General features: G+C 30.9%; 1 protein-coding gene across 2 annotated transcripts in view; it reads left to right on the top strand.

The window, feature by feature from the left end:
* Window positions 1–21,900, top strand: part of TTLL5 (Tubulin tyrosine ligase-like 5) — a 227,961-nt gene extending 206,061 nt beyond the window's left edge. For both annotated transcript variants that reach the window (XM_065514993.1, XM_065514992.1), the window contains one exon: window positions 19,512–21,900. In XM_065514993.1, the coding sequence (XP_065371065.1) occupies window positions 19,512–21,278 (1,767 nt within the window). In that variant the 3' untranslated portion in view covers window positions 21,279–21,900. The remainder of the gene's footprint in view (window positions 1–19,511) is intronic.
* Window positions 21,901–26,503: the final 4,603 nt, after the last annotated feature.

Below are 26,503 nucleotides of genomic sequence, written 5' to 3'. Positions count from 1 at the left end.
AAATTAGAGTACCTTCGACATGAAAAGTTTTTAAACACGTGCATTTTTTTTGTTTCCTTTCCGATTTCAAAGATTATTATATTTTTGGAAAGCGCTCTTGAAAAAATATGCTTGCGTGTGCTATTTATCTCTTAATATATTTTTAATGAGCGCTACATTTTCAGAAATATGAGGCAAAACCAGAAGTTCTGTGAAATGGTTTAATGGTAGAGTAGCCCGAAAAAAATCATTTTTAATATGTAAGAAAAATCAAGCAGCACGCCTCAAATTCGCTAAGGAGCATATTAATAAGGACTCATGCTTTTGGGAACCAGTTTTGCGGATGAGTCCAAATTTAATATCTTATGTCTGGTGTAAGCCCAATACAATGCAAAATCAAAATCTTTTTTTTTATTTTAAAAACAAACACAAACTGCTTGTCTGCAGATACACCTAGAGTCTCTGACGGAGTCGAACCCGCAACCCTCAGATTAATAGTCCAGCCCACTATCGATTGGTCTATCGGGGCACCCTTAAACCCTAAAAACATCAGTCAAACACGGTTGTGGTAGTGTCATGGTCTGGGTTTGTATGTCATCAAGTGGGGTGGAAACTTGCTGTTTATTGAGAGTACAATGAACAAAGGTGTATACCTAGACACGTCACGAAAAAAGAGTAAAAGAGTACACTAAAATAACGGAATTGTCGATGTCGCAATCTTGTTTATTTCATTCATGCGTTTGGTTTAATTTCATGAATGAAATAAACAAGATTGCGCCATCGACAATTCCGTTATTCCGTTTAGTGTACTATTTTACTCTTTTTTCGTGACGTCAGCGTTTTCTTATGTTTTGAATGTAAAAAACTTACTTTTTATATGAAATTTCAAAACAAATAGTGAAAAATTGTTAAAAATATAAACTGCGTATATTTTTATGATAATGTTTATTCAACAAAGTATCGATAAAGAGTAAAAATCAAATTGAAAAATTACAAAACTAGAATTACGTATTTCACAATGGATAAATTGATTTTCAAAAACAAAGTATAAATATTAAAAGTAAAGTATTTAAGTTGAATATAAAACTATATAATTCAACACGCCTCCTCAACTTAAATAGTTTCTTGAATACCTATTGCTGAAATACAAAACGAATGTTTGATGCTGGATAGTGGCTTCGTTAAAACATCAGCCACCATCTCTGTAGTCGGTTTGAATTGAATGTTTATTACTTTTTCTTCAACTGCCTGTCGTATAAAATGGTATTTGTAATCAATGTGCTTGGTCCTTGAATGATGCCCTCCAAACTTGGCCATCTGTTGAGCACTTTGGGAATCACTGTATATTGTAGTCACATCATTGTTTAGATAACCCAATTCGATCAGTAAATATCGCAAGTAGTATGCTTCTTTAGCTGCTTTGTAATGCCGATGTCCAGTGTTGTTTACGTGGATCCTGACAAAATTGCGACAACAAATTTACACTACATGCTATATCAGGGCGACTAAAAACTGAAAGATGTAAAAGCGAACTAATAATTTCTTGATATTTTGTTTTGTCAACACATTCTGCCTCTCCTGGAATTTTTGAATTCTTTTCTAAACTAAGTTTAGGTTGCATTGGAATTTTCGTTGGTTTTGAGTTTTCTTGACCATATTTTTTAATCAGATTTTCTGTATATCCTGGCTGTGATATTGCTATCATATTACTTCCGATTTCAATTTCTAATCCAATACAATGCTTTGGTTTTCCAAGATCTTTTATTTCGAAATTGCATTTTAGCTCTTTTATCAAATTTTCAACATCATTGTTATTATTTGATGCTATCAATATATCATCTACATAAAGACTTACTATCATTTTACTGTTACCGTTCTTGAAATATATGCATTGATCATGTTTAGATTAAACTAAACCGAACTTTTTAAATAAAGCATCAATTCTTTTGAACCATTGACGAGCCGCTTGTTTCAATCCGTATATAGCCTTATTTAATCTGCAAACTTTATTTTCTGATTGTACAAATCCTTCCGGCTGACACATGTAAATTTCTTCTTCTAAGTTACCGTTTAAAAATGCAGTTGAAACATTAAGTTGGCGTAGATTTAAATCATTTTGAACTGCAAGTGCATAAATTAGACGTATAGAACTTTGACGAACAACAGGTGCAAAAGTGTCCATATATTCAACACCGTATTCTTGCGAGTACCCTTTTGCAACCAGTCTTGCCTTTCGTTTTTCAATTGTTCCATCAGTATGAAATTTGGTTTTAAACACCCATTTACAATTAATAGGTTTTCTATTCTCTGGCATGTCAACTAAATCCCATGTTTCATTTTTGATTAAGGAATCATATTCTTGTTTCATTGCAGCTATCCACTCTTGTGAGTCATTGGAATTAAAGGCTTCTTTAAATGTTTTTGGATCATTCACATTGTTTATAACAACTGCCTTTGCTGCTTCTTTTCCTCTAGTTGCAGATCTTAAACGTTGTTTGATAGGAATTTCAATTTGTTCTGATTCTTCTTCTTGACGTTGTTCCGTTATCTCTAATTGTTCTGTACTATCAAAAAATTCGTCAATTTCTAATGGTTCTTCTATATTTGTTCGACTATCTTCGCCTGTTTTCAAATTATTGTTTTTCCTTGTTAAATCATTAGTAAATTCATAAAAACGCTTTTCATTTTCCTTATTATGATTTTCTTTACTGCATACCTCATCTTCAATGAATTTAACATCTCTACTTTTTAATATTGTAGAAGTGCCCTTTTTCCATAAAATATACGCTTTCGATTTTTCTTCATAACCGACTAAGACATATTCATAACTACGAGGTTCAAATTCGATTTTCCAGGCTTGTTATTGAGAGCAAAAGCTCTACAACCTATTTTACGAAAATGTCTAACGGTTGGAACTTTTCCAGACCATAACTCTTCCGGTGTTTTTTCTCTGTTTAATTTTGTTGGGCAACGATTTCTTATATAAGCTGCTGTTCATATTAATTCTAGTAAATTTGCTTCAAACATAAAACACCTAACCATTTCTATAAGAGTCCTGTACATCCTTTCAGCTACTCCATTCTGTTGGGGGGTGTACTCTACAGTCAATTGATGCTGAATTCCGGATTCACTAAGGTATTTTGTAAATTCTTTACCAACTAGTTCTGGTGCGTTGTCACTTCTTATGCATTTAATCTTTTTGTCTTTTGCCAATTCAGCGTTATTTTTGAATTCTTTAAATACATCCAAGTATTCGCTTTTATTACGTATAAAATAGACCCATACCTTTCTTGAGTAGTCATCTATAAAAGTAGCGAAATACAATTTTTTTTCTGCAAATACTGTTTCGTTTTCTTTCTGACTTCACTAAATAGCGATTATCTTCCATTCTTGCATCGACGTATATAAATCTATTCTTCAAAATTTGAGCTTTATGACCTTTCATTAAAACGCTAAATCCATCATCTGTTAATTTTGTTGCTGATATTAAGTTACTTTTAAGTTCGGGAATATATAATGTATTGTTCAATATAAAACTTGTATTGCGGTTGTTTAAAATTAAATCCAATTCAACTGTACCAATCCCTTTTACCTCAAGAACTTTATTGTCTGCTAGTTTTACTTTTCCTGAGTAATTATGGTTTATTTCAATGAATATAGAGTCATCATAACACATATGAGAGGTAGCCTCACTGTCGATACTCCAAATGTCATATTTATCATTTCTTACATTATTAGCATTAAATTCATTGCAACCTTGTGCATTATCAATTGTGTCATTTATTTCCTTTGCAACCTGATTTTGTTCTGTTCTGACCCTACAATCGCTTGCCTTATGTCCCTTTCTGCCACATTTATAGCACTTGTGCGGAAATTTATTTTCGGACATACCTTTTTCATTCTCTTTATATTTAAATTGTTTTGGCTTCCATTTTACCTTTAGTGTATTTTGAACATCTTCTTTACATTCAGATTTATCTCCGATTTCAAGTAATCTTGATCTTAAAATACTTAACGATGGAAATTAATTCGAAGTATCAAATGCAGCACGTACTTCTTTGTATTGGTCACTCAAACCATCAAGCAGAATTTCATCCAGATTTACATCCATTTCGGATAAACATGAAACACAAATGTCGAATTTGATTAAATAATCTCATACACTTTCGTCGGAATGCATTTTTAAACAAAGTAACTTACGAAAATTTTCGGCTTTGCGCCTAGTTGATTTGCGGTCATAAGTTTCTTGAAGATAATTCCATACTTATTTCAGACGCTTTCTTGAAATTTTTTACCATTCTTACGATGTTTGGTTCTATTGCTATGATCAGCTCCGAACGAGCATCCATTTGCAAATCATCAAACGTACATTGTTCATCTAGTGACTTTTGGTATGCACGTATTTGCTCTTCTGTAGCTTGCTGTGGTATATCTTGAACAACTGGTCTTCGTAAATTTCCTAACACAAATTGCAATAATCTTGCTTTATGGAGAATTGCTTCCATTTGCGGTTTCCAGGTTCCGTAATTCGTACCATTTAACAACGGAATTCGTCCATTCATCGAAGACATTTTTATTTTGAATCTTTCTTAGTTTTTGCAACTAAAATCCTTTTTATCTTGATCCTTTTAACAATGGTTACGTATGTGGCTCATAACCTGTTAAAAATATAAACTGCGTATATTTTTATGATAATGTTTATTCAACAAAGTTTCGATAAAGAGTAAAAATCAAATTGAAAAATTACAAAACTAGAATTACGTATTTCACAATGGATAAATTGATTTTCAAAAACAAAGTATAAATATTAAAAGTAAAGTATTTAAGTTGAATATAAAACTATATAATTCAACAAAAATAAATAAAAAAAATTAATTAAAAATTTTTGGTGTGCAGTAAAAAATTGCAATAATAATAACTAGGATCGCCCGGTGGCCGAAATTCGACCACTTTTAAACTATTTTTTCCATTTTATGGAAAGAATTTAAAAAAATGATGTTCTGCAAATCTGATAAAATAACCTTTTAAACCATATATGTTTCATCAATATTTGTGGACAATAACATACTTAAAAGTGTACCACAAAAAAACGTGTGGCAAATTTATATATAAGATAATAATAAAAAATCAAAATCGTGAACTAAAATATAGCAAAAATATTGAAAATTTATAAAGTAAAATATGTCTAATAACATAAAACCTAAAACAAATTTTATTTTATTAAACATTTTTTTTTTTTTTTTCAATTTTATTTTTTATTTATTGTATCTTCATTCATGAACTAACAACAAGTACTTCAAATCTTATATCTAATAATTATAATTTAATTAGTCCAGCCAGTGCCGGACGAAAAATTGTTTATTCATTTAGCTTTTATTAAATTGGCATTCTTCCTTTTATTCTTTGGATTAGGTCTGCTGTGTCCCTCCTTCTTAACCGAGTGTGGCCACGGTTATTTAATATGTTGCGGGCCAGTGGGTTTGGGTGAATTTCAAGTTTTTTTAAATATTTTTCTACATTTTACGTGATCTCAGTTTTTACAAGGGGCACGTTTAGATCTTTGTGTATATTCGCGTTTTTGATATACCAGGGGGCAACTGTGATCATTCTTAAAAACTTGTTTTGGCGTCTTTGGATCTTTTCAACATTTGACGCTGAGGCCGTGCCCCATAGCTGTATGCCATAACACCATATCGGTTTTATGATCATGTTGTAAATTAGAAGTTTACAATCTAAACTAAGCGTAGAGTTTCTACCAATAAGCCAATTAATTTGAATTGACTTCAATTTCATTTGAATCAACTTTGCATCTATATGACTTTTCCATGTAAGGCGACGATCGAGATGTATTCCGAGGTATTTCACTTCCGATTGTTGAATTATTGTTTGGTTATTGATATGAATAGGGGGGCATGATTCTCTACGCAATGTAAATGTTATATGGGTACATTTTTGCTCATTGACTTTAATTTTCCATTGTTTTAACCATTTTTCTAATTCAAATATGTGATTTTGTAAGTAACGAGATGCTTCTTGAGGGTTTTCATGAATGCTTAGAATAGCAGTATCATCAGCAAATGTTGATGTATGAGTACGATTGTTAGTTGGCATATCAGACGAATATATCAAATATAAAAAGGGTCCCAGGATACTGCCTTGTGGGACTCCAGCTTCAATGGGTTGGGGACTACTTAAAAAGTCTCCTTCTTTAACCTTAAATGTTCGACCAGTTAAATAGCTTTCCAATAGCTTATGTGTGTTTGCGGGTAAATTTTGACTCAGTTTGTATATTAAACCATCATGCCATACTTTATCAAATGCTTGAGAAATGTCAATAAAGAGAGCGGAACAATATTTCTTTTCCTCAAACGCTTTTCTTACAATATTTACAAGTCTATGGGTTTGTTCGATAGTACTGTGTTTTCTTCTAAAACCAAATTGATGATTCGGAATACAATTGTTTTCAATTAACATCGGATGCAACTTGTTCATAAGTATCTTCTCAAATAGCTTTGATATATTGGACAATAGGCTTATTGGTCTGTATGATTCTACTTTTGTGTGATCTTTTCCCGGCTTAGGTATCATGGTAACCAGTGAAACCTTCCATTCTGGAGGATAATATTCAAGGCGTAATATAGCATTAAAAATAAAAAGAATTATTTTTATTGCTATCCGGGGTAGCTCCATAAGCATCTTGTTACTGATTTTATCAATACCAGGTGCTTTCTTGGAGTTTAAATCAACAATAGCCTTTTCGATCTCTCGAATCTCATAACGTAGGGGTACGACTGCTCCAAAATGGGGTACAACAGGTGGCAACTCAATTGCTTCATTTGATGTGTTCGGTGTAAATACGTTTTTCAAATGATTAACAAACAGATTCCCTTTTTCAGTATCATTTCTTGCCCAACCACCACTTGAATTTCGCAAGGGGGGCTTACATATGACAGGTCTTTTAAGACTTTTTGTTGCTCGCCATAATGAGTAATCCGATTGCGGGGTTGCGTCCAGGCTTTCTAAATATTTATTCAATGATTCCATTTTTCGAAATTCCAAGAGCTTTTTAAGTCTTTTTATACAATCTTTAAGCTTCGATTTGAGTTGGGGGGATCTGTGCAATTGCCACTCTCTTCGAACTCTTCTTTTTTCATTTAAGAGCCGTTCGACATCTGCAGAATAAATTCTATTATATCTGATTTGTCGGGGGGTTTGGGTAGCATGTTGAGCAGCCAGTTTGAGATTTTTATCGAAATTGATAAGAGAGTGATCGATGTTTTCTGGTGTTCTTAGCGGTATGTTTTCCGAGCAATGTGCACTGAGGTATTTTTTATATTTGAGCCAATCAATTCTTATGCCTGTCATCGCTAAAGTACCAGTCGGGGATACAATTTCTCGGGGGCTCAATAAAGTAACAATAGTGGGTGAGTGATCTGAAGATAGTTCCATCGAGGATTCAACTTGAATCATTTCTCCAGGGATATTTTTCATCACGCTAAAATCAATAACATCCGGTATTTTTCGTGGGTCAGTAGGCCAGTAGGTAGGTTGGCCGCTCGAAATCACATTCAAACCCATTTTAGAAATTGTATCAAACAAAACACGACCTTTAGGGGTAATCAGTCGTGATCCCCAGAATGTGTGCTTAGCATTATAATCGCCAGCAGCCAGGAAAAGGGGGCCTAGTGATTTAAAAAATCTATTATATTGACTTTCTGTAATTGAAAATCTAGGGGGTGAGTATATCGATGAAATCACTAAGTTTCGATGAAAATCTTCAAGACAGATTGTAGTAGCTTGAAGATAATCTTCGCAAAGATCACACATTAAGTAGTGTTTGATTCGAGCTTTTATTAAAATTGCCGAGCCTCCGCATGCTCTACCTCTGGGATCTTTGGTATCATATATTACGTATCCATTTATTCGAAATGAACTTCTGGACGTCAAATGAGTTTCAGAAACCAGCATTATATCAATTTGTTGGTTTCTTAAAAAATATTCGAGTTCGTTTTTGTGTTGGCGTATGCCGTTTGCATTCCAGAAACATATTTTCAAACAGTTCATGGCTTATTTAGGATAGCTTGTAATAACATGGATTGCATTTTAAGCATTTCCTGCATCATATTACTCATAGAGTTGGTAAAATTGTTAACCGATTTCACTAGGGTCTCTATTGTAGCTTCCAGTCGACTAAAATTAGAAGTGGGATGTTGGTCTGCAAATTCCACATTGATATTAGGGTTATTTTCTTTTCCTATTGGTGGGTTTTGAGCAAAAGTTGGATTCGTTTTTAGAACACTAGCGTATGAATCTTTATTATTCATGGTTTGCGAGATTTGGGGATAATGGGTATCAACTAGGTTCTTTGATTGCACAGGATAAATACCGGGTTTCTGTGTTAATGTTCTTTTAACTATAGAATATACTGGGCATCCTCTATAATTTGCTATGTGATTTCCGCCACAATTGCTGCATTTTTTTACTTTTGAGTCGTTTTTGGATTTATCGCATTGGGTAGAACCGTGCAATTCTCCACACACCACGCAAACAGGGGGTAGTTTGCAATATGCCCTAGTATGACCATATTCTTGACAGTTTAAACACTGGACTGGTCCCGATCTCTTATGTGGCTCTTCTATCGTAATTTTACGATGCAATAAATATTTTAAATTGTAAATTGGGTGTGTTTCATTTTTCTTGAGATTAACATCACCTGGTTCTAGTTCAACTCTAAACATTGGTTGGGGAATTTTCTCGCGATTTCTAATGTTGACTACATTTTTTATTTTAAACTTGTTATGTTCCAAAGCAGCCTTTATATCTTCAGGATCTACACAAGAGTCAATACCCTTAATAACAATTTGAAGCCCTTTGCTACTCTTCAATTGGTATGTGTAAAAACTTTGTTTATTGTTTTCAAATTCGGTAACAACCTTACGGAAATCATTTTCATGATTTACCTGTATCTTAGTCTCGCTTATGTTACCTCGCTTAAAAGGTACAACGTAAAAAGAATTTTCTCTGACCAACGAGATTAAATTCTTAATTAGAGCATTCGAATTTTGCTCTCTCAAATAAATAGGAGGGGGTTTGGACGACTTGGGTAATGTTGGGTGGTCAGCTGCTTCATCTTGCAAAATAGAAAATCTGTTTTCGGTAGTTTTCCTATCAATTTCCCTATCTTTAGGAATTTTTGCGGTTTTTTAAACATAAATAACTTTTAAACATAATTATTGACTTTTCAACAGAGACCGAAAATAACGGGTTCACTTTCATTTCAATAGTAAATTCTCATTCGCAGCCATTTAAAAATAATTTTTTCTGATATATTTATATTTATTAGAGAACATTTTAGGTTACGGGTTGAGAGAAACAGAAAAGAAACAAACACAACTAATCTAGATGAGTGATTTATAATTTTTTTTTTTCGTAAAGGTTAGCTTGTGACTTTTATTTGCGAATATGAAAAATAAATCGCAAAAAATCATTAGATGCAAATTAACGCTAAAATATATAAAATTTATCAAAAGATTTATAACAAAATAAAAAAAATAATCTTATTTCTGTTACTCAGACTTCATTACTTCATATTATTTCCATAATTTGTTAAAAATTACTAACAATATGTTATTATATGTAAATAAAAGAGAAAGTAACAGTTATTAAGAACAAGAACAATTTAATTGTTTATCTCTCATCAAACCATTAAAAAACAACAAAAAAAAAATAAAGGATATACCAAACCATTTAAATAAAAATCATTTTATAACTGTTATTTTCAGTGATTTATTTTTATTTATTATAGTTTATGTCAATGTTGACGTCACTGAGCTTAAGAGATTTTTTCTAAGAGAGCCATGTCGCAATCTTGTTTATTTCATTCATCCCTGCCAACAATTACTATCCAAAAAGTGTCCCAAACGTATCATCTTGAAGTTGAAATTCATCGAATATGATATCCTTTCTTATCATTATAGTGTCCCAGTGCGGGAAAAAACGTTCCACGCATATGTTACACACAAGTTTATACATTTTAGTGTATTATTATTATATCTAAATTTATATCTAAAAAGTGTCCAGAGAGAAGATAATGTTTCCAATTCTGCATTAAAATGGAAATATTTTATTGCATTCCAGTTATGAAAACACATAAAAGCATATACTTATTTACATTAAATATAAATAAAATAATGATATAACTTAACATGACTTTAATTAGAATATAAAAAATTATATAAAATAAGTTTCACTAATTAATTCCAATTTCGTATTTACCTTTTTTTAAAAATTCACTAGTTATTGTACTAATTCTACACTTTTGTAAAAAAAAAAAACTTTATTTATTGACACTTTATTTACACTTTTAACATACACTTCAATTACAAATTTAATTTAAATTTATCACTTATTATTTAATAAAACTTATAAATTATATTTAGTTAAAAACACACACTTTATTTAACACAACCGATGATTTATAAATATAAATATACTGAGTATTGTCATGTTCTTTTTCTTTCTTTTAAAATGTAAACAGTAAAAAGTCGATACTAATGATATTCTTTTGTACACTAAAATGGATCGTTTTTGTATCATAATGTACTTTTTAATATTATCTATTAAGTTAATTTTTAGGGATCTTTGTTTATAACTAAAATGTACTTTAAGATTAGCATAATTCGATAGTAATGTAATTTGTTTTTGTAAAATCCTTCATACCTGTTACAAAAATTTGTTTTTGGTAGTTCTAGTAGAACGCACACGATGATTATACCTAGACACTTCTCACTCGTTATGAGTCGTTCATATTGTGTGACTATATCTAGATTATGGAATACAATGATTTCATATGAGGATCGTAGATTTTCACATAGTTTGTCAAATTTCAAAATGATTTTTCTATCTAATTTATGAAAGAATTTTGAATCGATATTTTTGCCAGTCGAAGCTGACTATGGTACATTCAAACGGGTAAAACTATTAAAAGAGTCAATATTTAACAACACATCATTTTGTATTGCTCTAAAAAATTTGTTTAAAAAGTATTTAATTGAATACGCTCTTTTTATAATTTTAATTTGCTTGTTTTACCATTTTTTTAATAACATTTAAGTTTGTGCAAATACTAGGGAATTTCTTCATATTCTTTTTTTCTTTCTTCTATTTCACTAATTTTGTAAGTCATATAAATGTTTGTATTAATACTTTTATTAATGTAATTAAATTGATTTAGTTGTAGTCCTGCTAATTTTGGCCCTAAGGGCTTGCGGCATTTTTGAAATATAAATAAAAATAAATTAAAAAAAAAATGTTTTTTATATGCTGACTAACATTTTTGCGACACAAAAGAGACACATTTTAGTATACATATCGAAAATATAACTTCCAATTGCTGGCAGGGATGTGGAATGAGTTTTTTTTAAAGGTATAGAGTTCGTGCAATAACTAGTGAATTTTTTTTTTAAATGTAAATACGTATTCCAATTAATTAGTGAAACATATTTTATATAATTTTTTATACTCTAATTTTTAATTAAAGTCATATTAAGTTAAGTTATATCATTATTTTATTTATTTTTAATGTAAATAAATATATGCATAGTGTTTTCATAACTGGAATGCAACAAAATATTTCCATTTTAATCCAAGAAACAGAATTGGAAACATCTTCTCTCTGGACACTTTTTAGACATAAATTTAGATATAATAATACACTAAATGGATAGAATTGGTAGGTATCATATGCGTGGCACGTTTTTTCCCGCACTGTGGCACTATTACGATAAGAAAGCTATATCATATTCGATGAGTTTCAACTTCAAGATGATACGTTTGGGACACTTTTTGGATAGTAATTATTGGCAGGGCATGAACACAATCAATGCACACAACACCACAAACATCAACACATACAGGTAAGCCTCCATTTACGCGGTACTTTATTTACGCGAATTCGATATAACGCGAACTCAAATTAGCAACCATTTTTTCAAATACGCGACTTTTTTTACACGATTTTTATATAATGCGGCAACAAACAACAAGAAATGAAAAAAACAAGCAAATAACAGATTTCTTTTTTGAAAACTTCGTTAATTTTTATGAATTTTATGTTATGTTTTGATTTCTTTTATGTATTAGAATATTTTGTCTTTTTAATTGAAATTTTTTCCTTAATTTTCGATAAGAAATAATTTTTTTAGTTGAGTTTTTTTTACTTTACTTTTGTTTTAAGTAAGTTTTTAGAAGTACAAATAAAATAAGTTTACTTAAAGTATATATCGTCGCCTTAAATGCAAACGAACATAACTACATTTTTATTGTTTTTACAGGATACGTTATAAAATCAATAATAATAAAGTATTCTTGGCAATTGTTCAATCAATCAAAAACTCGATTTTAAATTTTTGTGTAGTTACATCCGCTTTCATTTAAGGTGACGATATGTATGTATGTACATTTGTGTTTTCTATTTAACGCGATTTTTAGGTCCCAATTTCTTTTTTTGTTATGTGAATGATGTATTGTTTTACGCGAAATAAAAAATGATTGCCCCCACAAAAGCATTTCGTTCTAAATTAGAACCTCGTTTTACGCGAATTTGATTTACACGCTATTTTTTTGGGCCCAACAAACCGCGTAAATGGAGACCTACCTGTACAACGTTACTACAATTAGCACACCAAATATCAACTTTAATGTTGCTGACAACACCACAAACAACAACAGCAGCAACAGATTCCAAAACAAGCCTATACTACAACACATTGATCAACGAATTTTATAATGATCCCCGATATCTGAAACCTATAAACCACGCATACAACGCCAGAAGACGTGCAGAAGGAAGATATAAGGTCGACCAGTATAAGAACAACTATGGCAAAAACTCTCTAAAAATCACATTACCAAACATATTTAACAAATTACCTGTATATTTTTCAATATCTTGTTTCGTTTCGAAATTATATGAGCTTAATTTTTTAAGGTGTTGGTTGAAATAAGCTGTGAGCCACTGTACATTCGAAAAGATATGTTGTGGATTGTACAGTCTTACATTAACAGGGACCTTAAATGTAATTTAGCAAAAAAGCGATTTGGACTTGTATAATGCTTCAAATATAATGAAATCACTTAGGTTAACATTGCAAAATAAAAGAGATGATGCCGCGATGGATTTTAATATTGTAGTATTTTTGTAAAGCCAAAATTTCAGCACATCACCCCATACAAAACTGCGTATCGCAGTGTGGCATACAATCCGTTCTTGGACACAGTATGGAAGGATTTAAAAATTCTTTACTCTGAAGATATTTTAAATGTCCAAAAAAATATAATAAAACTTGTTATATAAAAAAATATACATATAAAAACATTGAGATACAAAATATCGCTGATCAAATTATTGATGAATTTGAAAAATTTTTCAGAACTCAAAAGAAATTTTAAAAGCTACAGTTCTATATGATATTTTTCATTGGCAACAAAAATGCAGAAAATATTCCATGAGAAAATTTTAAGACATTTTTAGAATGTGACAATAGGTGTGCTCGCGTACTTTCCAGTAAAAAATATCCAGTAACTTTATTTTAGAGAGTAAAAATAAATTACTCTCAATCTGAAAAATTACAAGAAAAAGTACGCATAAAACAATTTGTAAAAATAAGTTGTATTTTATTATAAATAAATTCAAAACGTTTGTATTGTGTTATTTTACATCTTTACTTTGCAAACTTGTAAATTGTATTAATTTTAAACTTTTTAGTTTTGTATGTTTTAAACTTATTTTTATGTTGATATTTTTTACTGGACAAAAAATGTCCAGTAAAAAATATCATGTTCTCTATCTATGAACTGTCAATTTTAACACTCTCTTGCTCTCCCGTTACAAGTTTTTAAAAGTAAACGAAAATAATCCAGTAACTTCCAGTGATAATTTGTACAAATTATAAAATACGCGAACACTACTAATAACATGTCACACATGATAATCTCCATAAAATATTAAAAAATATTTATTTCAATGTCAGTGAGTAATGCTACATGTGAAAGGTCATTCTCAGGCATATTCACCACGAAGATGAAATATCGAGCCCTAACCGCGAAAATAACGTAAGCGCCAAAAATCGAATTTTATAGGAGAGAGTTTTTTTCGTTTTTTTAAAGTTGTGCGAAGGATTTCTTTGAAAATTAAAATGTAGTCTATTAATGATATCATACATGTGATAAGTGCATTTTTAAGTTAATTTTGTGAGCAACAAATTTGTTTTGGACGTTACGTTATTTTTACCGTCTCTATTACAGGCAGCTGAGACTAAATTGTGGCGCATACGATAAATGCTTTACAAAGAAAAAATATTTTCTTAAGTTTCGATAAAATTTGTTATAAATCATAGTAAAGATTTAACATACTATAGTAGGTGCTTAGGAAATTAAGGCACATCTTCTTCATATTGTTACGTTTTAACCTTTTCAAAACTTTTGGTTTATTTCCTTTAAATAAACCGGATACTTTTGATTGCAAATAAAAGCCGTTTAGTAGTTTGAAAATTGTAACAACTCTTTATTTCTTTGAAATGTACAACAACAGAATTAAATATCCACTCAATGTTTTTTATACATGTTTATAAATTCTCAGAAATACAGACACAATTTATAATGTACACAAATTTACTTGAAAACACAACACACTTTAAGGCACTCAGTTGATGTTTATTCGAAAAGCGTCTCTGATAAACTCACTCACGACTGCAACCTCTGAAACTATTTATAACACTGCATAACCATCTAGAAAGCTCTATTTCTACAATGTTCTTTAACGGAATATTCGAGTTCGAATACAGCGTTGCCAACTTACGATCAATGATCAACTGAAAGCTTTCATTTAATAATGCCCACAAATATGTTACAGTTTACTATTACAGCACTGTTATTTGAAAGCATTATGCTACTTTTAAATCAGCCCTTAAAATCGTTATATTTGAATTCAAGTACAATTTCGTAACAATATGTTTCGTTTAAGGCGTCTTTAATATTTTTGGAATGTTTTAGGCCAATATATTCGTTATGAAAACATTGAACAATACTATTTTAATTGCAAAGTGCTTTTATATCATTGGATTTATGTGACGAAATTTTTAATTCTGTGTTGTATAGAGGAGGAGGTCCACGGACCGTAGAAGTATTTAAATCAATGTTAATAGTCTTTGCCTCGCTATTGTTTAAATAGCTGTATTTAATTGTAATCACGGTTGTATCAAAAATTGCAGACCACATCGGGCTTAATATTATTTTCTTTGGAAGAAGCATATCAGAAAACATTTTCCAGTTTAGAAAATCAGAGTGCTTTAACGATATACACTCATAACCGTAAGGGTTTGTTCGAATAACTGTAGGCCACTCAATACGAGCCCATACAGTTCGGTTTCGAGTAAATGATTCTATTGTGCATAAAATCAACGACTCAGAATCACTTTCTGAGTCGATTAAGCGATGTCCGTCTGTCTGGCTGGCTGTCCATGTAAAGCTTGTGCGCAGAGTACAGGTCGCAATTTTGTACATATAATTTTTTCGGCCCAAGGACGGTGCCTATTGAAACTGGCTTAAATCGGTCCATTATTTCACCTAGCCCCCTACCGAAATTGGACTTTATAGGTCATAAATGTTTAATTTATGTGGATATATCCACAGATTTTGCTCCAAATAAGTTTTGTATATACGGAATTCATGTCACCAAATGTTATTGTGATCGGTCCATAATTAGTTATAGCTCCCATATAAGGCCCATTTAGAAAATCACTCAAAAATATAAATTATTGAAATTTTAAAATTATATGGTCGGGCTTGACCAACCATACTTTCTTACTTGTTTTACTATGAGGCATATTCAAAACTTTTTGAAGGTCGAAACTAGCACATAAAAACAAAACATTTTCCCTCCTTTGTTTTTGTTCCTTCAAAGAAATTCTTAACACTTTAATGTATATTGTTGCCAATTGTCTACATTCCAGTTCCACTTAATTTTAGACGAATATAAGCTTGATACTACTTCAGATTCTAATTCATAAAAATCAAATGGAGTACGAAAAGTTTTAGCTAACGAAATTATAAATCGAACTAAATATTTGATACTTCATAGAAAAATAAAAGTAAAAATTATGCATTTAAGGGTTAAACTTAAATTCTTCTGTTTGGATGTGACTGCTGTCTAAATTTTTTCCTTGATCACATTTAGTACATCTAGCTTTTTGTATTTCAACTTCAATTGATTTTCTCTCTAGTTCTTCGGCTACTCTTACTTTCATTTACTACCCCTTTTTGCTTTTATGTCGCTTACGTTATTTTTGCGGTAAAGCAAAAAGGTGAGTATCGCTTACGATATAATTGAAATTGCGATATCTCTGTATATATAAACACTTAATTTTCATTATTTCGGGTGTTGATGCGCACGAAAGTTTTCTATCGATTTTCATTAAAAAATCTGTGAATATTATCAATATTATATTGTAACTTTTAACCATTAATTGTGGAAAGTGTGTGAATAATTCAAATAAAATGGAAAACAACGAGACGTGTAAGTACTTAATTTTTCTTTCCTAAATATTTGGAAACTATTTCCCTTTATATTAAAAATTACAATTTTTAAACATAACCTTAAAGTAATTTCTTTTGATTACAAAACTTTAATTTTATAGAAGCTTTTAAAAAAATGTTAACGTTTATTAAACTTGAAATAAAAGGAAATAAATATATTTAAATGTTGTGAATTCATTTCACTTTATTTCATACTGCGCATTTTTGCGCTTTCTGAGTAATTTAATTTTTTCTAGGTTACTGTGCTATAAAAAAAATTTACTTTTTGAAATTGAAATTTGATGCTATTATTAAATATATTGTTAAGAAAATTAGTGTTCCTGATATTCCTAAGGGTTGTAAGAAATTATTGGATGCAAAAGTGGTATTTTGGTCTACAATTACTTAAAAGTAAAATGTCAAAAATGCGGAAGAAATTAAGATAATTTTGGAAATGAAAACACTATATGGCTTAATGGTGATACATATATGCTTTCAGATTTGTATCTTTGGTTACCAATGACATCCACAGTACAGAAGGTATTAATACATTCGAAGCAGATGATAGGAAACACAGACGAAGAAATAGGATCGTTTTAAAAATTGAACATACGCGAGGTGTCCTACTATGGGGACCGCTGCACAGTGGGAGAAAACCCTAATTTAGTGGAACTAAATTCGTATCTTCTAAACGCTTGGCCAAATTAATTTCATTTATATGGAAATATTGCAGGCAAGGAGGTAAGCTAATAAAGTAATGCAAAATGGGTACTGCTACTTCAGTAGAATGAGCGGGAGAGGCTGCTAAACTACACTACCTCGGAAGAAATTCTATACTATTTTCAATTGTAAGAAATTATTTTAATATATCTTACAAAAAATTTAAGTTTTATAAATAATTTTTTTTATAGCAAGTAACTATTTAAATATATAGATGTTGGACATTTACCCTATTGCCGGCATAGGTCGAAATATTCATATAAAATTAAACTTTTTTTTGTTTTATTAATACGTTTATTTTTAAAAACGAATAACAATTATTAGTTATGAAATGATTTTATTTCATTATTATAAATAATTCAGTTATAATTCAACAATGAAATAAAGAGTAGTTAAGCTAACTAACACTTGTTACAATTTTGTGAATTTTTATTATGAGATTTTTAAAATTTATTTAAATTAGTCGACTTCAGAGTCTGATGATTCACTTGGAAGTAATGGATCCAACAAAAGTTGCCTAACATCTTTCGATAACGGTTCCACTTTTTTATAGCTTGCAGATGAAACTAGAGATGCTAATCGGGACTGATTTTTGAAAATCCCGGGGTTCGGGATTTGGTAAAGAAAGAAAGGATTTTCGGGAAATCTAAAATCCCGAAAATTATAAGAAAGAAACGTACATAATTATTTCCTTACAATTGAAAGAAAATTTTTTATTTAGCAATTAATTTTTATTAGACACCAAAAAGCTTAAAATACTTGCATGAGTACATTATATAAGAACAAATAATAATAACGATAGTTCTGAAATCGAATCCTATTTTGCGCATTTCGTCTTTTATCCAATGATATTTCAGTATTTTTTTATTGGATAAAAGGCGAAATACGCAAATGTTATATTTTTAATCTAAATAAAGCACTACCATATTTAAAAGGACTCATAATTTTAAGGCAAATTTGGTATATGGGCATTTGTTTTTAGCAACTTGTAAGTAGTTAGAATTACATAAATTTCATTTTTATATAATGAAATTACCAATAACACTTTTTATATACAATCTTAAAAAAATAAGGAACAAATTTAGTACGAGATTTTACATCGTCCCAACGATAATAATTTCTTAAACAAATTATATAAATTCACCTCGCACTTTTTCGCAGCTAAATTTTTTACCATATGTAGTCTGTAATATGGCCTTGATATTGGTAAAAAAATTAGGACTGCATCTCACAGCATTAGTAACTGGCAACCTCCCGAAAATTCAAAAAGTAAAAAAAAAAAAAATTCTATAAGAATATGGCCATTGGTTATCACAAATAGCGGAAAATATATTTTTATTTTTCTGATTTACCAAGCCTCATATTCCATCTACATAAAAAAAAGTAAAAATACAACTTAAAGAAAACCTTGTACTATCCAGCTTAATAACAACTTTGAAACCAATTCTTCATAAAAAAAATTTCTGAAATATGTTTTACATTTAAATAGTTGTCAATACCAAACCACTGAAGTTACTAATAAATGTTAAATATTTTTAAGTACAGCAACAACTATAGATTGAAACTACATAACAATAAATCAAATATGCGAAAGTTTTTTTTTTTATTTTGCGCCACTAAATTGTTGATTTCTCCCACAGTGCGCTGGCCGCACCCCTGTTGAGCCCATGCGGTCAAAATTTAAACTCGACAACACTTCTTCTTTGCGCATGTCAAATTTCATTCAAATCAGACTAACGATTTAGAAATTACAATTTTTTTCCTTCTTTTTTTTCTATACCACTGTGCGAAGTTTTATCTGATACTTCAATTAATATTTTGATTCAAATTTGTTTACAAAATGAATTACTGATTGAACTAATTTGAATGAAAACTAATATGAAATAATTTTTTTCTAATCAAAAGCAATGAATTTACTTTATTTTACTCCTGATGGGTTAATGGTCGACAAAGGGGTAATTTTTTCATAAATTTTTTGAAAATATAAGTATTTCAACCTATGGTCCAATTTTGGTATCAAACAGTTGAATACTTTAATAGTTATTAATTTCGCACGGAAAAAGTGATACTTTGAACTATAGTGCATTAGTTTAATTAACTTGAAGGATGAATAATGTTTTCTAAAAAAACATGTAAAAAACATAAGAGTTTATTAAATTTATAAAAATATAAAATTCCTGTAAAAAGTAATGTTTATATGTGCTTTTCTGATTTTTTTTTATATTTTTTTTTATTTTCAGCCTGACCAGATACCGCAAGATGAACAGGTACTGGTGTCCAAATATGTTGCGGATCCATTATGTATTGATGGTCATAAGTGCGATTTGCGCGTCTATGTCTTGGTCACCTCATTTGATCCTCTGATTATATATCTTTACGAGGAAGGCTTAGTGCGTCTGGCCACAGTCAAATACGATCTTAATGCTGACAATTTGTGGAATCCGTGCATGCATTTGTGCAATTATAGCATTAATAAATATCATACGGACTATATTAAGTCGAGTGATGCTCATGATGAGGATGTCGGTCACAAATGGACTTTGTCAGCACTTCTGCGCCACCTCAAGTCGCAAGGCTGCGACACACATCTATTAATGGCAAATATTGAAGATCTTATCATAAAATCCATTTTTTCGTGTGCCCAATCTGTTATATCAGCATGTCGAATGTTCGTTCCAAACGGCAATAACTGCTTTGAGTTGTATGGATTTGATATTTTAATTGATGATACCTTAAAACCCTGGCTTCTTGAAGTTAATTTATCGCCGTCAATGGGGGTAGATAGTCCGCTTGATGCGAAAGTAAAATCATGTCTCATTACTGATCTTCTAACATGTGTCGGAGTTCCTGCATTTAGTCCCGCAATGCGTACTCACTACGATAGCAAATGGACTAGGTTTCGCAATGTCTCCTGTTTTAGGCGTACAAGTTCTGCCGATGCAGTACCATGTAGTGGCTCTTCAAAGCGTACAGGACCATCTGTTGGAGGAACTTTTGTTGGCAAACAACTAACACTCGAGGAACAACGAATTATTCGTAATGCACAATTACAATACGCTCGCCGGGGAGGATTTGTTCGAATTTTTCCTACTCATGATAGTATGATACGTTATGGAATGTTTTTGGACACAACTACAGGCATTCCAATGTCTACTCCCATTTTGCAAGGACAAAGTTTTCACTCCATGTTGTTGCAACATAACTACAATAAAATGTTGTTTCACCACTTATATACAAAACAATCCAAAAGCGAAGAATCCAAGGAAAATAATTCGTTTGAAGAACGTTTTGGTCAATATGAACGAGCATTAGAAAACGTTACACCCATATTGTTTGAGGTCAAACGCATTGAACCTAAATGCGAAGAAGAAGGTCAACGTCTTCGGAAACAAATTCTCAAGTTGATTGATAATGGATCAGAACTTACCCAGCTACAAGCTCGACAGGCATTTGGACTTTATTTAGAGGCTATTTTACGACGCCTAACGCAAGATCCCAAGGATTGTCATGAAAAAATTATTTTGAAGTTTCTCAATCGTGTTGGGGGATCTGTTAAAGCACCAATGTTTTTTCGAAATCCACAAAACATTCGAGTAGTTAGCAAGGCCCGTTCAGCGATGGTAGCAAAATTGCTTGGTGACTTCCTAGAACAGTATAACCGTGACACTGAGGCATATGTGGATGCATTTGATCACATCGGCATGATACCATCAGATATTTTTGTCGAGTTTCTAACACAAGCCCAAGAGGATGATTTGGAGGCGGTGCTGACACTAAATACGAGTCTTACGGGAAGTATGCCATATCTTTACAATAGATGCGGTTCATCTGTGCCATCTACCCCTCCAATACCATCAGGTGTGCATGGGTTTCTTAAAGCCCTGCCGTCAATGGTTATGGGTGGGTCTGGTGCTCGGGATTTTAATAAATGTGACAGCTATTATAAGTTGAGCGTTGAAAAAGAATCGTCTAACTTTCAAAACAAAAAAGACAGTTTAAAAAAATAGAGCGAAACTAGTACCTCGACATATAAATAAAATGCAGGCACATAACAAATAAACACAATACTCAAAAACCGGTAAACGAGTGCCTAAACTAGATATATATACATTAATGTTTAAGATATTATAATGTGAGCTTACTTATATCGTTGGACAATGCTTTATTCAAAATGATTAAGATTAATAATACAAATTTGTGATATACAATGCTTAAGGGCCGTTTAAGTTAAGATTGATGCTTAATCTACGTTACTAGAGACTAAATCTAAAAGTTAAAGAAGAATCAAATCAAATAAAACATTCAACGAACACACTAGGCTTTTTCCAATTTTAATCATAAGTAAATAACTTGAAATTTTTTAAATAAATTTTCTTATACATAAAGTTATTTATTATCTCAACTAGCTGATAATTTAATCAAATTATATTAATTAAAAACTCTTAATTTATTTATTAATAAGACTTAAGCTGCAATAACGCTGTGATTAAATCACAACTTAAGCTACTTGTTCATACATCTGGTCAACCTAATTGCATACATAGACTTAAATTTTAATATTTAACATATTATGTCTTCAAAATACATATCGCTCACTTACGATAAGGCCGTAATATGTAAAATTTTAAATCCTTTTTTCTTATTTTTGGTGTGAAAGAGTTGTGTTGTTATCAACGTTACTTGTAAAAAACGCTTTTAATTAATAAAAAGCAACTTATCTTTCAAAGTAATGGTGCCCATTTCATAGTGCTTTCGCGCTGACTAACAACACACATTATTCTCTTTTGTTTAATCGTCACTGAGACAGCGACGAATGCACATGTTATGCAGGTGTATTGTTATTTTTTCGTGACCACTGCATTGTTAGAAATATTTGGATTATTTTATATATTTCTTTAAACTTTAAAAAATCATTAAAGCAGAAATGCGCAAAAATAAATTCTCTCACCAACACATTCAATTGTTTATTTTATTCAGTGCACCTACAAATACACAAATACAAAAACTGAAAAAATAAAGAAAAAGTCATACACCAGTGCTCATGCGTATTCCTAGTTGTCTCGTTGAGTGGACAACGACTACTAAAATGTAAGAGCATAAGAATACGTGTGATTTGATTTTCCACAAATATGGTATTCCTAGTTGTCTCGTTGAGTGGACAACGGCTACTAAAATGAAAGAGCATAAGAATACGTGTGATTTGATTTTCCACAATTGTGGTATAGGCTGCGCATGTCTGCATTAAAGTGTTGTTTCGTATTTTTCCACAATGTTTTTCAGTTTTGAAAGATTTTAATCACATCAACGTAATAAAATAATCCAAACTAAAATTTTTAGAAAACAAATTTGCCGAAAATAATTAATATCGAACTCTCAATTAAATATTGACATCTTTTTTTAGTTCAGTAAACTTTTCTTTCAGTGGAGTCATTTTCGCTCACCTGTTTCTGTTTCAAATATATGAATGTCGTAAATAAGCGATGTGTATGTCTTTATCTTAAAATCTTAATATCTCAAATTCTCACTTTAATTCAAAATATTTGACGATATATTTTAATGTATAGCTCATTTTCTTTCCTTTTTTATGAAATAATTACCGCAGAACTCAACAATTTTATTTCTTTGAGTTCTGTACCGTTCTGAAGACTGTTATTTTGTAGTTACCCAGCAAAAAAAAACATGCAAAAGAAGTAGTAAAGGCATGGGTGCCACTGATAATGAACTGGTTCTTTTTAGGTGAAACATGCATGATTTAAATATTAGTGTGTCATTCGTGTCAGTTTCATGGGTTCGCATTTAGCTAAACTGCCTAACATGAAAACGATTTCTTAAAACTTGTGCATAAACTAGGTTTTTCATTGATCTGCAACATTACCTCAAATGAGTGCTTTAAACCAATGAATGTTGCATGATACTAATATGTATTTTCATTGGTGCACAATATTAATTTTAATATTCATTCTTAAAAAAAATATATGAAAATTATTATAAATTAAAAAGTTTGTATTATTTTATAGTTTTCTTATTTATTAAATATATATATATCAGTCTATACATAAAATAAAAAGTAAATAATTCAGGTCTACATCAAAATTAAAGTAAACTAACAAAAAATAAATAATTAATAATAATAAAGGTATTTATAGACGACAATACTGAGTATTACTATTTGTCAAAAACTCAAGTATAATAATACAATTTCATCATCTAAAAAAAATTGTATCACATTTTTATAAAATACAAATGATTTTTTGATTTACGGTCGGTATTCCAAAAATGTTTAAAATAATTCAAAATTTCATATGTATCGGATATGTATTTATAAATACAAATATTGAAAACAGAAATATGAAGAAAATATAATAAACAAATAAAATATTTGCAATACTATCGTGTAAACAAGAAATGTATTTTTCTAAAAGATTTCTTGACATACCGAATGATTTCGATAATGTTTTAAATTTGAAATGTATTAATACCCAGTATTGTCTTTAGTATATGCCTTTAGTAAAACGAACTTTCTTATAAATTTATCAACATGTTATAATGTTTTTTGAAAAAGTCGTTTTCATCAGCAGCCGAAGATGTTTTTGCCTTCGACGAACTTTTCTTTCCTTTGCAGGATCGATTTTTTGCTAATTTTAATGTCCGTATCTAATGTCCACTTTAAATGACTTATCGGTATTGACCTCGCAATATGTATGAAAAAGTAATAAGTATGTATTATATATATGGGGCATTTCACGTCAAGTGAACCAACTTTTGAAATCAATGTCTTCCGATCGCGAAATTTGCACCAATGTTAGTTCTATTGGATAGTAATTCGGACACCATTTTTCAACAAGATCGGTCAAGAACTCTCTGAGTTATAGGAGGTCAAAATTTGACATTTTGGCCAAACAGGTGTTTTTTTTATCCATATAACTTATTACCTATATGGTCGCTTAGTGGGATGCGAGTGGGATATCTATCAAAAAAAATATTTTGTAACTCAAGATTTAAAATTTTTGAATTTTTTTGCAAAATCAAAAACTTTGTTGACTTTTTTTTAAAAAAAATGGACCCATTTTTTAATTTTTTTTTTTTTGCTCAGAAGAAAGCTTATGTGTTTTCCTTTAACACCCTTTTTGTCGCTTAGTGGGATGCGAGTGGGATATCTATAAAAAAAATGTTTTGTAACTCAAGACATACAATTTTTTACTTTTTTTTGAAAAATCAAAAATCTTTTTGACTTTTTTTTTCCAAAATGGACTCTTTTTTTATTATTTTTTTTTCTCAAAAGAAAGCTTAGGTCTTTTCCTTTAAAACCTTTTTGGTCGCTTAGTGGGATGCGAGTGGGATATCTATCAAAATAAATGTTTTGTAACTCAAGACAAATGTTTTTAAATTGATTTTTTTCATATTTGTGTGTAAGTGTTTCTAAAACCTTAAAAATAAAAACCACAACAACTGACCGATAATAGCCACTGGAGGGGTGCAATATGAGGCCGACCGCTATTAATTTTCCACCCCCAAAATTTGTCTGAGTTTTGTATCTTGCGGCTTTTTTAGTCAATCCTAGAGGTAGTTTTCAGCGCACGTGATTTTCATTGTTAAAATATCAGGTGCCCCAGAAACAAATTTTTGGAATCAAGTGGAAATATTTTATGGCCCTTCTCCGAAGTACCAGTTTATTTATTATTTTATGACATTTGACTTTAAGAAGTGGGTGGAGAGGTAGAAGTTGACAGGTAGGTTATTTATATGGTGGTTTATTTTTATTATTATTTGTAACATTTGGTTAAACTAGGTACTTTAGTATGTAAGCCCTTCTTGACCCTAATAAAAGATTTTAGACTCATTCATTAAAACGTACTACCTATATGATCTTAAAAAACTATTTATTGTCATTCTGAAGACATACGGAAATCAGTTTTTTAGAAACAGCGTTAAAGTTAAGACGTGTGTTATTTACATAAATACTTACAAAATTCAAAATGTCTACGACTTCAAAAAGGCTAAGGTTGAAAATGAAATTTATTCGTCTTTTTGTTTTAATCCCTTTAACAAAATGAAGCACAGATCATCAGATATGCGAAATATTTCCGACGGCTTATTAAAAAAATTCCCTACGCTGTCAAAACGATTGAAAATTTGTGGATCATGCAGGAAAGAGCTCGGAAAGTTGAACGAATTACCGAATTTGAATAGTAATGAGCCTTGCGTTGAAGTTATTCCAGATGAAGACAAAAGTAATTCCGAGAATGAAGACAGAACTGTTGATGATGATGGTTATTCTAACTTTTCAAATTCAACGAATGAGTGTCGAAACCAATACCATAAGGATGCAGTAGAAGTTCTTGAACAAATAAAAGAGAAATACAAAACGTCACAGAGTGAAGCTGAAAGAATTCAACTTCTCACGCTTGCTCCAAGAACATGGAGTTCTGCAAAAACAATGACTGAGTTTGGAACGTCTCAACGAAAAGCAAGAATTGCTAAACAATTGGTTGCTGAGCATGGGATTCTCACACTCCCAAACAAAAAGAAGGGAAAAACTTTGGAGTGCGATACTAAATCTCTAATAACTCAGTTTTATCAGCGAGATGATATGAGTCGCCTGATGCCAGGGATGAAAGACTGGATGTCTGTACGAATCGATGGCAAGAAAGTTCAAATGCAGAAGAGAATGGTTCTCTGTAACCTGAATGAATTATTCGCAACATTTCAATCTGAATACGAGGATGTCAAAATTGGATTCACAAAATTTACACAACTGAGGCCAAAACATTGCGTTTTGGCAGGAAGCAGCGGAACTCACACAGTATGTGTTTGTATTTACCATGAAAATGTTAAATTGATGTTGAAGGAAATCAACTTAAATTACTTAAAAGATGATTCATCAGAAGATTTACACCATTACCGCGATTGCCTTAAATTGACTATGTGCCCTAATGCTACAACTTCTTGCCACTTAGGTGAATGTTCGAATTGCCCGGAAACCACATCCATCAAAGAAAATTTAATCAACTCTTTTCATCGAGAATGTATTGAGGAGTTAAAATTTGAATCTTGGCTTCAGACTGAAAGATGCACACTGAAAACCATAATTTTAAATGTGGATGATTTTGTGGAAGAACTGTGTAGAGGATTGCTAAATTTGAGAACCCATGACTTTTTAGTCAAAGAACACATTTGAAGTCTGGTGAATTCATATAGGTCGCTTAGGAAAAGACCTAAGCTTTCTTAAAAA

Source organism: Calliphora vicina, chromosome 1 (assembly GCF_958450345.1).
Source record: "Calliphora vicina chromosome 1, idCalVici1.1, whole genome shotgun sequence".
NCBI lineage: Eukaryota > Metazoa > Arthropoda > Insecta > Diptera > Calliphoridae > Calliphora > Calliphora vicina.
The sequence above is the reverse complement of the archived record's forward strand: the minus strand, read 5'-3'. Positions and strand labels throughout refer to the sequence as shown.